Below are 12288 nucleotides of genomic sequence, written 5' to 3' on the forward strand. Positions count from 1 at the left end.
AGAAGAATAATGACATCGACTTAATAAAAAATAAAAAGGCGCTTTTTTATTTTCTAATACTTGAATCAAATCCTCTTCCCGCTCATTCTTTTATAAACATTTGTTCTCTTAAGTTTTTTTATGTGTTTATTTCTTAATTGATTTTTTTTTTAAATCTGGATGAATAACTGTTCAGTCACATACCACGACAAGACAAATGACAGCGATTAATGCTACCATCTGTCGGACAAAAATGAAATAACTTCTTTTTAATTCTAAACGAGATCTTCGGTGAGTGTTGTGATACTAAATTTGTAAAATCCATCATTTTTCTGTGATAAATAATAAAAATACATCAACATATAGTTTGTATAAACGTTAAACTACCTAACATAATCATGATAAATTTAAAATATTGTGAAAATAAGCAGATGAAGCCCGATTAACAAAAAACTGACAGGTATGTTTTGTTGTAGGAATGGCAGACGCAGCGGCAAAGAAACCGAAGGCAGAGAAAAAGGCACCAAAGGAGGGTGCAACTCCAAGTGATAAACCCTCCGTTAAAAGGCGTCCCTTCAAAAGACATGGACGTTTATATGCTAAAGCCATCTTCACAGGTTACAAAAGAGGTCTTCGTAATCAACACGAAAATACAGCCCTATTATCTGTAGAAGGAACCAGATCAAAAGATGAGAGTTGGTTTTACGTAGGAAAGAAATGCGTCTATGTATACAAAGCTAAAAACAGGACATGTGTTCCCGGTAGGCCCAAATCTGTCAAATCCAAAGTTAGGGCTATTTGGGGAAAAGTCACCAGACCACATGGCACAAGGGGTGCAGTGAGAGCCAAATTCAATAGGAATTTACCAGCCAAGGCTATGGGACATCGTATTCGTATTGTAAGTATATTTTTTTAATATTCAGAACATTTTCACAGAAAAATTGTACTCAATTTTATTTAATAAATATCTGGAGGGAAACTCAATATTTTGAACCTTTCAAGAAGTTGTCATTTGATTTAGGTAAATAAAATCTTTGATTTGATATAAATATGTGACAAAAGTATTTCTTTGGGAAAATTGTTTATTAGTGCCTTCTTTCCAAAATGTTAGGTTAGGTTGATGTTAAATTCCCATTATTATCAGGTTCCACTGTTAGTCTGTTTATCCGTTTTTTGTCTGCTGTTCTGACATGTTTGTACCAGGTTACAAATCTCTGTTCTATGTAATCTATTATATCGAGTTTGTTCCCATTCTTTTCTTAATATTGTTATTTAGTCTATTTCTTGTTATTCTGCAGATTCTCATTAGAAATATCTTTGTTGTTCTTAATTTGAATTTGGTTTTCTTATTTATTAACCAATGTCTACTTCTTGTCATATTCTTCTTTTTGTTTTTATTCTGTTGTTCTTATCCTACAGTACTGTATTTTGTATACAGGGACTGCCCAATAAAATACATCTTCAATATTTCAAATGGGACACCCTGTATTTTTTATAGTTTTGAATACCGTAATTTCGGGTGACTTTGACTCACTTTCGAAGTTTAAATGTAGATTTCAGTTTTTTGAATACATAAAAGTATGTTTCTTTATTTATGTGTATTTGAGTCTATAACTACTTTTTTAGAAAAATTACACGAAAACACAAAGAAGCGCTTCCTTTATTATAAAAAAAAATAAAAATGTGGTGTGCAAAGTCACCCGCTAGTGTCGGATGACTTTGTCTCAAGCTACATTTTATATTTATTCTCTGTGATTATTATTGTTTGGGCTAAAGTGACCCTACTAGATGAATCAGAAACAAACATTTTGTTAGGTGAAAAAAAATTTATTTAAATTTCAAACAAAGAAAAACTAAAACTAACATGAAACTTTACATAGGACCCTAGGTTAACAAAAAACATCATTTCTTAACAAAGAATGAACAATAAAATGATTTACAAGCTTTTTTTAATCTGGAAAGAAATATCGGTTATCTCCAAGTTCCAATGGCTCAGTGAAATCAACATAGCCAAGTGGTAGGATTTTCTTACGGGGACTTCGGGCCATTGCCATAAACTTCTTTCACCTAGTACCATTACTTGCACCCAACCGTAACAGTTATTACTACCTCTTACAAATCCATCGAATTTTCCTGGAAAATGTGTCTGCCGTGTAATTTTGGAGGGCATCTAAAAAAATTAAGGTTACTTACGTCGTTAATGCTATAAAGTTAATAAACCCTGCAGTTGTTACAAGGCTAAAAGCAAATTTAAAATCAGCATTTACTTACTTTAATTTAATATAGAAGTAACCAATAACCAAAATCCAACAAACTGGGCCAAAGTCACCCGAAAACCGTTAAATTTTGTAGCACCTTGCAAAATAATATCTGACCGTCTTGCTGTCTATGTTTAGACTGAAATAACGATGCACGGAGGTTAAGAATTCACAGATTTTCAATATGCCACTATGCAATTAATCTTACTCTTGGAAGTATTATTGGTTGCCAACCAATTTTTGCAGTCAAAAAATTTTATGTGGAATGACCAAATTTTAGAAATTCGTTTTTTTCGTAACATAAGTACTAGCATAATTTATTAAAATTTTCAAACAGTTCATATGGTACTGATGGTGCGGTACAATGAAATTTACTGGATAATTTATTGTACAAATGCCCTAGTTACTAAAATATCTTTTTCCCAAAATGAACCAAAGTCACCCGAAATTACGGTAGCCCTGCATTTCCTAATTACAAATATAACATAGTGTAGCATCAGTTTTGTTCTATAATGGCATATGGTACACTTCGCGTCATATAAAACTGGTACACTTTTTTTCCCAATGTAAACCTGTGTTCAGACTGACAATTATTGTTCGTGAATCACTTCGTTGTTGCCATCACAGATAACGAAATTGCACTAAATCTAAATACAAAAAAATAACGTTTAAAATGTATATTTCGAATTGTAATACATATATTTAAATTACACACTTGTTCACTGTAAAAGTTATTCATTTTGTATTAATTTCAAATTAAGTTTTTAATTTTTCCAGTGTTTTATTTATGCTACACAACCTAATGCAGTTTTGTCCTACAATTTATGAGAAACCAATCACACCTCTCGATTTGAAATTAAACATAATAATTTAAAGTCATGTCAAGATTTATTATCTATCATTATTTTTGAATTGAAATATTTTCATAAATTATAATAAAACACGAATCAATGTATGGATACTTAATTGAGATGACAGAAAATTACAATTGCTTTAGTTTTTAGTATATTAAAAAATGCGGTCTGTCGCACAGCCCTGTTTTTACCTAGTTTGATATAATATTTTCGTCGAACTGGCAACGTTGCCCTAGAAATTGGAATGACACTTGTGACAAGATCAACTTACACAACTTGAAAAACACAATTTTCGGTTATAAGAGTTGTACCAGTTTTTTTTGACGCGAAGTGTACCATACGCCATTATAGAACAAAACTAATGCTACACTATGTTATATATTTGTAATCAGGAAATGCAGGACTACTCAAAACTATAAAAAAAATACAGGGTGTCCCATTTGAAATATTGAAGATGCATTTTATTGGGCACTCCCTGTATACAAAATTTGGTCTGTTGCTACACTGTTGGTTGGTACAGATAAAATAATAAAACTTTTTTTTGTATTCCCGAAAATAAGGAAAATAAGTGGGGGTCAAAATATAATGAGAAACCCTGTACAGTCCTTTGCTTGTCCTAGTCTATTTTTTATATCTTCTTCAGTTGTTCCTTTGTTTGATATTATAAAACCTAAATATTTATACTTGTCTTTTCCTTTGATTTGTTTACCTTAGTCAATTTCCATTGGTTTTTTATTTCTGTATTCTCCTTTGTTAAGAATTCAGTTTTCTTGAGGTTTATTTCCCTTCCATTCTTTGCATATTCCTGTATATAGCTTGTAATGAATATTTAATATTTTTAATGTAAAACTTGGAACCTCGAAAACAATATCCAAATATCAAGGAAATACAAACTAGTGCAAAACTACAGTACGAAGTTTTAGGAATAATTGAACTAATATAGCTACATCTCTAGTGTTAAAATAATTGTAACTCCAAGGAAAAGGATTAATATGTTGAAAATGGAAAAAATAAGAGTTTAGAATGAAAAATGGTGAAGAATTTGAACATTAATCTGGATATAGGCTAATTTAATATCTAAAAAAGATAAATGTAAAAGATTAAAATAGTGATGATAATAGATACTCCAGACAAAAAAAAAACAAGAAGTTCAGTGCAAATAAAAATATTTTACATATCAATCAATGGCGTGCTATGAACACCACATTTTACAAGAGATTTTAAATTTAAATTCTGCATACTCTAACCTAAAAACAAAAAACTATTGTTATGCAACTGTCTTTACTATTTTATTATTTATATTTTTAGGCACTAAGTTTAATTTAAATAAAGGAAGAGTTACTTTATATTATTTTATTTTACATCACTTATTTAATTTATTTAAATAGTTACAAATAACTCAAACTAACACATCTAATTTATTTATAAACTCAAATTTATGATTTTACTAGCTAAACATAATAATTCCGATAACTAATACATTTCAAAATACACGGCACACAACTCCATCCGAATACAATAATATTATTAAGTGTCGATAACTCACTTCTGCTTAACAATCATCCGCTTATATAGATATGGCTCTGCTTCGAGAACATCCATCGAACATTTTGAACGCCTGAGACAGGTCTCTGCCCACCATCTGAAATATTCTAGCTTAGTGGAGAAATTACTCGTCAATGACGTGGCGCCGTTGTTTGTTTACTGCTAGGGGCAGGGCTGGCCTCAGTTAGAAATTAGTCACACTATCTTTACATATTTTTGATTCTGAGCACATTTAGATTACAAATAAATTTTTCATGCATTTTATGTTATGAGTATGCCGAAATTCAGTTTAAAGTCTCGTCTCTAAAATTAGATACGAGGTTTTCATACTAAATCATATCAGACAACAATAATAAATATTGTGCATACATATGAATACGATAGTCCGTCCGCTATAACTTTTCCCATGTGGTATGATTCATTTTCAATCAAATTAAGTCAAAACATAAATTGAAACGAATGTCGATGTGTATATACATTTTGTATACTGTATACTATAGACTACATACATCGGCGTATGTTTCACTTTCTGTTTTGACTTAATTTGATTGAAAATGAATCGTACCGCATGGGAAAAGTTATAGCGGGTGGACTATAGTTTTCTAAGTCATTTACTTCTTATAGTGAAGCCATTCTGAGGAATATAAGATGCTAAATATTGTTTGAATGTCACTTTTGACAAAGAGTTGGTGGATAAACGGGGCGAAGTTGACAGGCGTTGGACTTCAGTGTTGTTCTTGTGAATATTTTTGTATGAAATCCTGACCATTTGTTATTCAAGTATCTTGCTTGGTTACCAATAGAAACATTAACATTGAATACACGAAAGTTACATGATAAAATGACATCTGCATGTTGTTTTAAGGGTGCTGTGAAATATTGTGAACATAAAAATATAGTAGTTCCAAAATAAATACACATGATGCTTATGACATTTGAAACCTGAATATATTTCGTGTTGAAAAATTTTACTGATAAATTCTTTAAAAGCCCATTTATTATAAAAATGTGTGGAAAGATACTAATATATGTTTTTTTTTTCAGATGCTGTACCCATCTAAGATATAGTTGTTTTTATAAATATAAATAAGAAATAAAAAATATGTTTTCCAACACATTTAATGTTTTATTTCTATTTTATACTACCTAACAGGGTAGGCAAAAACCAAGGTTTTTCAAAAAAACCAAAATAACCAGGTTTTTTTGTTTAAACCGGGTTTATCTGATACAAAGTATCATAAGTCTAAATACTTTAAAAGTGAATAAGTAATGAACAATGAAAAAAATGATTAAGACAACTTTTATTTATACACACAAAAAATTGAAATAAAAAACATCTTCAAACATATCAAAATGAAGTTCGAAAGTTAAAAATAAAATTGATTTATCTTAATTTTCTTCATTTGAGGCAGCTATATAAAAAACTTTAAAATAAAAACACAAGTTTAAAAATTCAATAAAAAAACCAGGTTTTTTTCTTAAAAAACTAGTTGATTTAAACCAAGATTTTAAGCATGTTGGTTTAAACCTACCAACCCTGCTACCTAATGGAAATACAGTGTGTCCACGATTGGGGTGCCCAAGAGGAAAAACTTTTTTATTTTCAATTTTAGCGAAAAATGTCATTGTTGACAAAAAGTTTTGCTTGTTCTAAAACGCCATAAAATGAAATAAAATTCAAGTTTTTCAAATCATGCTTAATTTTGTAGCCAATTTTATGTAAATCCCTATAAATTTTACACTAAGTTCGAAATTATAACAATAATCTAGTGTTGCCAAGCCACAATGTAGCTTAGTAACTGTCAACGATGATAAATAATTTGCGAATTGTCATTTTTTTGACAATGTTAAGCGTTCAAAAAAGCATTTATCTTGTGATCAATTTTATTGTTAAAATTATTGGATTAATAATTATTTAATTAGTAAATAATTGAATGTTTCAAGGAGAACGACAAAGTTTGGTTTCATAATTTAAAGAAGCAGCAGGGTTGTTCTCCCAAGTTATTATTGTTACAATTTTGAACTTAGTGCAAAAATTTATAGGGATTTACATAAAATTGGCTACAAAATTAAGCATGATTTGAAAAACTTGAATTTTATTTCGTTTTTTCGAATGACATTTTTCGCTAAAATTGAAAATAAAAAAGTTTTTCCTCTTGGGCACCCCAACCGTGGACACACTGTATATCACAATTTTAATTAAAATGTATTTTAGTATATCCTATTGTCAGTTAAAAATCATGTCAGAAACATCTACCCTATATATTTTTTAACACCATAAAATTGGCTTATTCCCAACTAAAATAGTGAACTGATATAATAGACAAAGTATTAATTTGTAAAATTATAATTATTTGTACAGATTTAATACAGGTTATACACAGCATCCCTCGGTAGACTGCATACTATAGTAGCACCAGAGACATTAATGATTTATGATATTTATAAATTCACATACTTATCAATTTTCAACAAGAATCATATTGTTTCAAGCTCTTTGTAGTTTTTTGTTGGAATCTTGGGACTCTAGGTATATTTTGAGGATAGATTCAAAAATAGTTTTTACAAAAAAAAACGTTTGAAAGAAAACACAAATTAATTCATAAATTATCTAATATCATGGTTACATCACTTTTGTTTGTTATATAAAAACCAATACATACAAAACATAAAACTAGGAGGACTTTTTATATAATTCTGAGTAACATACTTCTTCATTTCTTCAACAGTCATTTCCACAACGTCAATGATCTCGTCATCAACTCCTCCCCCTGATGAAACTTTCATATCGTCAGTAACTTCACAGTAAAAGGCAGTTTGTAGACTGGCAGAAGTACCTACAAAATATATGAATTATTATTTAGTACAAAAATTTTTTTTCATGATTAAATACAGGTCCATTGAAATAAAAACACCACTCCCACACAAAAATACTGCCTTACTGCCCGGGTTGAAAGATTTCTATATAAGAATAGAAACATAGAAAACAAAGAACATCAAAATAATATTAATGACATCAGCAAATGATTGAGAACACAAACACTTTTAAAATTATTAATTAATATGTATGTTATATTATTATGTATAGGAATGTTCTTCACTAAAATCACTGAATTTAAAAAAAAAACACTGAAAAGGAATGTCATGAGTTGCAATAATTGTGAAGTAGTTCTAACTTGCAGATGTTCGGAGACAATAAGCGTCTGTAAAGACAATGAAATCAACTTTACTAAGTAACAAGACATTTACTCAATATACACACGCTACATATTACACTATAATCTGATTGTGACTGGATGAATCAGTCCCAGCGCTGAGGTATAAGGTACATGCCAGCAAAACTAACATAGGCGCCCTTAGGTTTTTTTTTAAATCGTATTCTGTATAACACCTGCAGAAAAAAACAGCCCATTTTTATGCGCCCGCCTACAATTCATCCCTTGCAGGCCAGTTATCGCCGGCCTTTTGCTGAATATTAATATCAATGCCATTAAAAAATTTGCGAAGTTGAAATGAGAGGGAACTCAACTGTAAACAATGCTATATAACGGATGGGTGGGAGCGTATTAAAAAGTTTAAATTTGTTTTTAACATAGTTGTTAATAACAGTATGGATGTTCCCTAATATGTCATATGTGCATTACTATCAATAGATGTACTGCTTTGACAATGAAAATATATGCCGGTACTTGTAGAACTTTCATGATTTTTTATAAATACACATATAATACACAAATAAATAATAGAACACTTACCTACGCCAGATCTATAAGATCCTATTTTTTGCATGCTAGAAACAGGGACATCATACCCACATTCCTCTAAAACCTCCTCCTTGGCTATCTCTGCTTCGGATTTGTTCTTGTCTATAATTCCAGCACATAATTCAATCGTAATACCTAACTCTGGTGGGTATTTCTTAGTGTCGAGCTCCTCTCCCATAATTCTATCTTTTTCTGGAATGCTTCCATAATAAACAGCAGGCCTAAATTGTTTCACAAGGATTAAAACGTTTCTTGAAACGTTGAATAAAATTATGGCTACACTGTCATGTACTGTTAGTAAGTCCCAGGTTCTTTTAGTGCCATTCTGGACAAAATGCATAGTATAGGGTTTCAAATAAATAGATTCCCGTAAAGGTTGGATAACAATTTTTGAGACATCGTCCATTTTAGATTCTTGTAATATATTTAGAATGAATCAAAGGATATTAATGTAATAATCAATGTACTTGTTGACACCAAATTATACTGAGCATATGCACTCAGTAGACATTGAACAAATAATATATTCCTATGAAAATACGCAACTTCAAATCTGAAAGTAAACTTAGATAACCCTGATAAAATTATTCCCTTAATTCATACATAAACTTTAATAATCTTGAAGAATTTTTAAATAAATTATCTAAAACAGCTGTTTCCTTGACAACGTTTTTGACTTTGACATTATATAACTGTCAGTGGCCAGGCCTATCAAAATAAAGAAGTAGGCCAGGGATGGCTTCTCCCCATTATGTATTCACATTTAAAGGCCATTTTATTTTTCACCGTGCAAGTTCGGCAAAGCGACCTCTGTTTCTACGCTCTGTACTTTTATTCGCACTTTTAATTATATTGGCCAATTATATTAGTCCTGGTTGCTGGATAATTGCCAAGACCATAGTCCAAAAAAATAATAAGAAGAAAAAATAAGATGCAGGTTATGTTATGCAAACGTAAACAATTGTATGTAGTAAATAAAATTGGTTATTAAAATGCAGTACCGCAAGCAAAATACAATTAATTAAATTTACCTTTATATAATAATTGCATATCATATCAATATTGTGGAGCAATATATATAATTTTTCTGCTTCAATGACAGAAGGTACGAAATATACGTCAATTTGACAATTTCAATTAACAATATGAATTATTTAAGATAGTTGCAATATTTCTCCGCGACTCGCGCACGGTCGTTTCTCGTTTCCCTTCCAAGTACTTGCACACCGCACACGCTGTGAGCTCGTACGTAGAGGGGATATTTACAAATTCGGGAGCGCCAGTAGTGGCAAGTCGGTAAACGTTTACCGGAAATTTGACATAAATGTCAAAGTGATTAATTTAAAATTAAAATGAAAAACATTAATTATAAAAAATATTAGTTGGTCAAAGCTGTGGTATATATTTTTATTTTAAATATACTTACGTTTTAAATACTGAATTTAAGTTTTTTTAATGTTCCGTAATATGTAATTATAATTTAATCTAAAAATCTTAGCGCCATCTACACGATAATTGTGAAAGTATCCGAAGTAAGAAATTCATATTTTATCAATAGAACGTCAAAATGATTAGCAAAATCTTAAAAAAATCGATTACAATTTAATTAATTTTTTGCGTTGTTAATGTTAAGCGATAACAATTAAATAATAAATTTAAAAATTACCGGTGAAAGTTGAATTAGTAATCCGCTAGGAGCGCCACCAGCGAAGCTCAGAGCGTCAGTGGCGGCCTGTTAGGGTCGGCAGTGCCGACCCACACATTTATTGATATTATAGATTTTTTAATATTCAGTTTAATCAGAGTTTATGTAATTTTTTGTATCTGTGAAATAAAAAAAACTGTCAGATAATACAGACTAAATTTTATTCGTGGTTTTTAAAAGGATTCGACCAATCCGAGCGTTAAGTGATCCATGCGCATAAGAGACTTTTTAAAAATGAATGATCCGAGCCATCCATCTGACTGTGCCGGGTGGTGCCGGCTAGCCGACCACAGTTCATCCCTAGCGTGACGATTTACACGTAAAACTCAACGAAATACAAGTCGATAAGCAACCCAAACATACAATTCTGTCCGTAGGCAGACACGGCAGGCAACAGCAGGTACGGCACATTTAGATTTGCCGAGGTTTCATTTCGAGGCATCGGCAGAAATTGTAAAAAATAATCACGCAATTTTACGTCGTTGAATTGATATTGTAATTTTTTTGTCAGGAATTATCATTTATTTATAGATATATAATATCGTATAATCGTTATATATGATATAATTATAGATAACTAATAAAATTGTTTAAGAAATACGATTTGGAATTTTCTAATTTACTACTTTCTGATTCTAAGATATTTACGGCATGTCTAAAACAGTACAGAATGAACTAATAAAAAATATAATCAATTAGTTACATTTTGAATAACGTTTTATATAATAAAAAATATAATCAATTAGTTACATTTTGAATGGATCTGAGATTCAGAAAACAATTTGCTTTTCGCTAGAAGTAGATGAAACTTCTGATTATCATGTCATTCACAATAATTATCAATTGTTGTCCGATACGCGTTATGTACGTGATAATGAGAGGTTTTTTAGGTTTTACAGACATGAGTAAAAGCAATAAGGCAGAATATGTTTTTGGTGTTTTAAATAACAGATTAAAATTTTTTGACATCAAAAATAAATTGGTAGGGCAAACTTATGACTGCGCTGCCGTGATGTCTGGTGAATTGAACGGCCTCCAGGCAAAAGTTAAAACTATTGCACCACAAGTTTTATTTACTCACTGTCATGGGAATAGAATGACTTTAGTTTGGCAGGGTGCGTGTAAAAAAATTAAAGAATATCGTCTTTTCTTGCCAGTTTAGCTCGCCCGGACTACTGTTTTAGGACAATTTGTTTCGAAAAAAAAAATGCAAACAGTTTGTCAGACGCGATCAAATTTTAAACCTCGGTTAGTTTTCACTGTAGTAGATTTTCTTGAGCAGCTTTTGGAAGTTTTTTTAATTTATCATCGAAGGCGACGATTTTGAAAGTTGTGATGTAATATCTCGATCCGTGAAGCAATCGGTTTGAGAACTTTCTTAAATGATTACTCTTTTAATATTCTTTTAAATATTTTTAAGAAAGTGTTTGCTCAAACCGATTTGATATTCATTATTGTTCGAAATCAGTCAACTGACATTATTTATTCCAAAGATAGAATAAGAAAACTGGTGCAAAATCTCAGAGATTTTCGTAATGATAGTAGTTTCCAATATATACGCAGTGACGTTTTGGGTTCGCCTGATATTTCAGAACCACCCAAAAAAGACACAGGCATGATACATATCTCGAAAAACGAGTATATTTTGAAATTTTGGATACCTACTATGTATTATGCAAATAGATACTCGTTTTTCGAATTTTGAAGATTTGCAAATCTTTTACCTCTTTGACGATTCAAAATTTAAAAGTTAAATTCGCCAAAGAATTGTTAATATAGAAAAAGACTAAGTTTTCACTCTAATGGCATACAACATATCCCACCAGAATGAAAACAATGGGAACCTTCTCTGGTTACACCTCCGAGGCTTCTACAATTTGCAAGCCATACGGATGCTGAGACTAAGGAAGATGAGGGAATTCTACAATTTACAATTCACGTCACATCTGCTCAGCGCGGTAAAGTTCCAACGAGACTGGTTCCCTTCATACTCCACACAGAGTAAATGTAAATCAAAAATGAATAACCATTTTCAATTTCGTTGCAAAACGAAAATACAGCCGAACCATATTCCAGTCCAATCAGAGAGTGCTGCAAGCACCTCTACCGGTTTCGAAACTTATTAGTCTCTCATCAGGAGGCACATATGCTGCTCTCCCTGATCCAACCAAAACAAACCCCAG

At 31.0% G+C, this 12288-nt stretch overlaps 2 protein-coding genes across 3 annotated transcripts; one reads left to right on the plus strand and one right to left on the minus strand.

Annotated features, from left to right (window-relative positions):
- The first annotated feature begins 25 nt into the window (after nt 1-25).
- LOC114327565 (60S ribosomal protein L35a) lies at nt 26-5753 on the plus strand. Of its 2 annotated transcripts, none has more exons than XM_028276239.2 (3): nt 26-270; nt 456-877; nt 5681-5753. In XM_028276239.2, the coding sequence occupies exons 2-3, from the start codon at nt 458-460 to the stop codon at nt 5702-5704; spliced, it is 444 nt and encodes a 147-aa protein (XP_028132040.2). In that variant the 5' UTR covers nt 26-270; nt 456-457; the 3' UTR covers nt 5705-5753. The 2 variants fall into 2 exon arrangements, with proteins under 2 accessions (XP_028132040.2, XP_050514041.1); XM_050658084.1 differs by lacking the exon at nt 26-270 and adding an exon at nt 322-344.
- A 1478-nt stretch (nt 5754-7231) lies between these two features.
- On the minus strand, nt 7232-9078 carry LOC114327566 (uridine diphosphate glucose pyrophosphatase NUDT14). Its single transcript, XM_028276240.2, has 2 exons — nt 8392-9078; nt 7232-7473 (listed from the first exon to the last, which is right to left on the minus strand). Exons 1-2 carry the CDS (start codon nt 8804-8806, stop codon nt 7265-7267), a joined length of 624 nt encoding a protein of 207 aa, XP_028132041.1. The 5' UTR covers nt 8807-9078; the 3' UTR covers nt 7232-7264.
- Between the last annotated feature and the right edge of the window lie 3210 nt (nt 9079-12288).

The sequence above is a fragment of the Diabrotica virgifera genome, chromosome 8 (assembly GCF_917563875.1).
Source record: "Diabrotica virgifera virgifera chromosome 8, PGI_DIABVI_V3a".
Lineage (NCBI taxonomy): Eukaryota > Metazoa > Arthropoda > Insecta > Coleoptera > Chrysomelidae > Diabrotica > Diabrotica virgifera.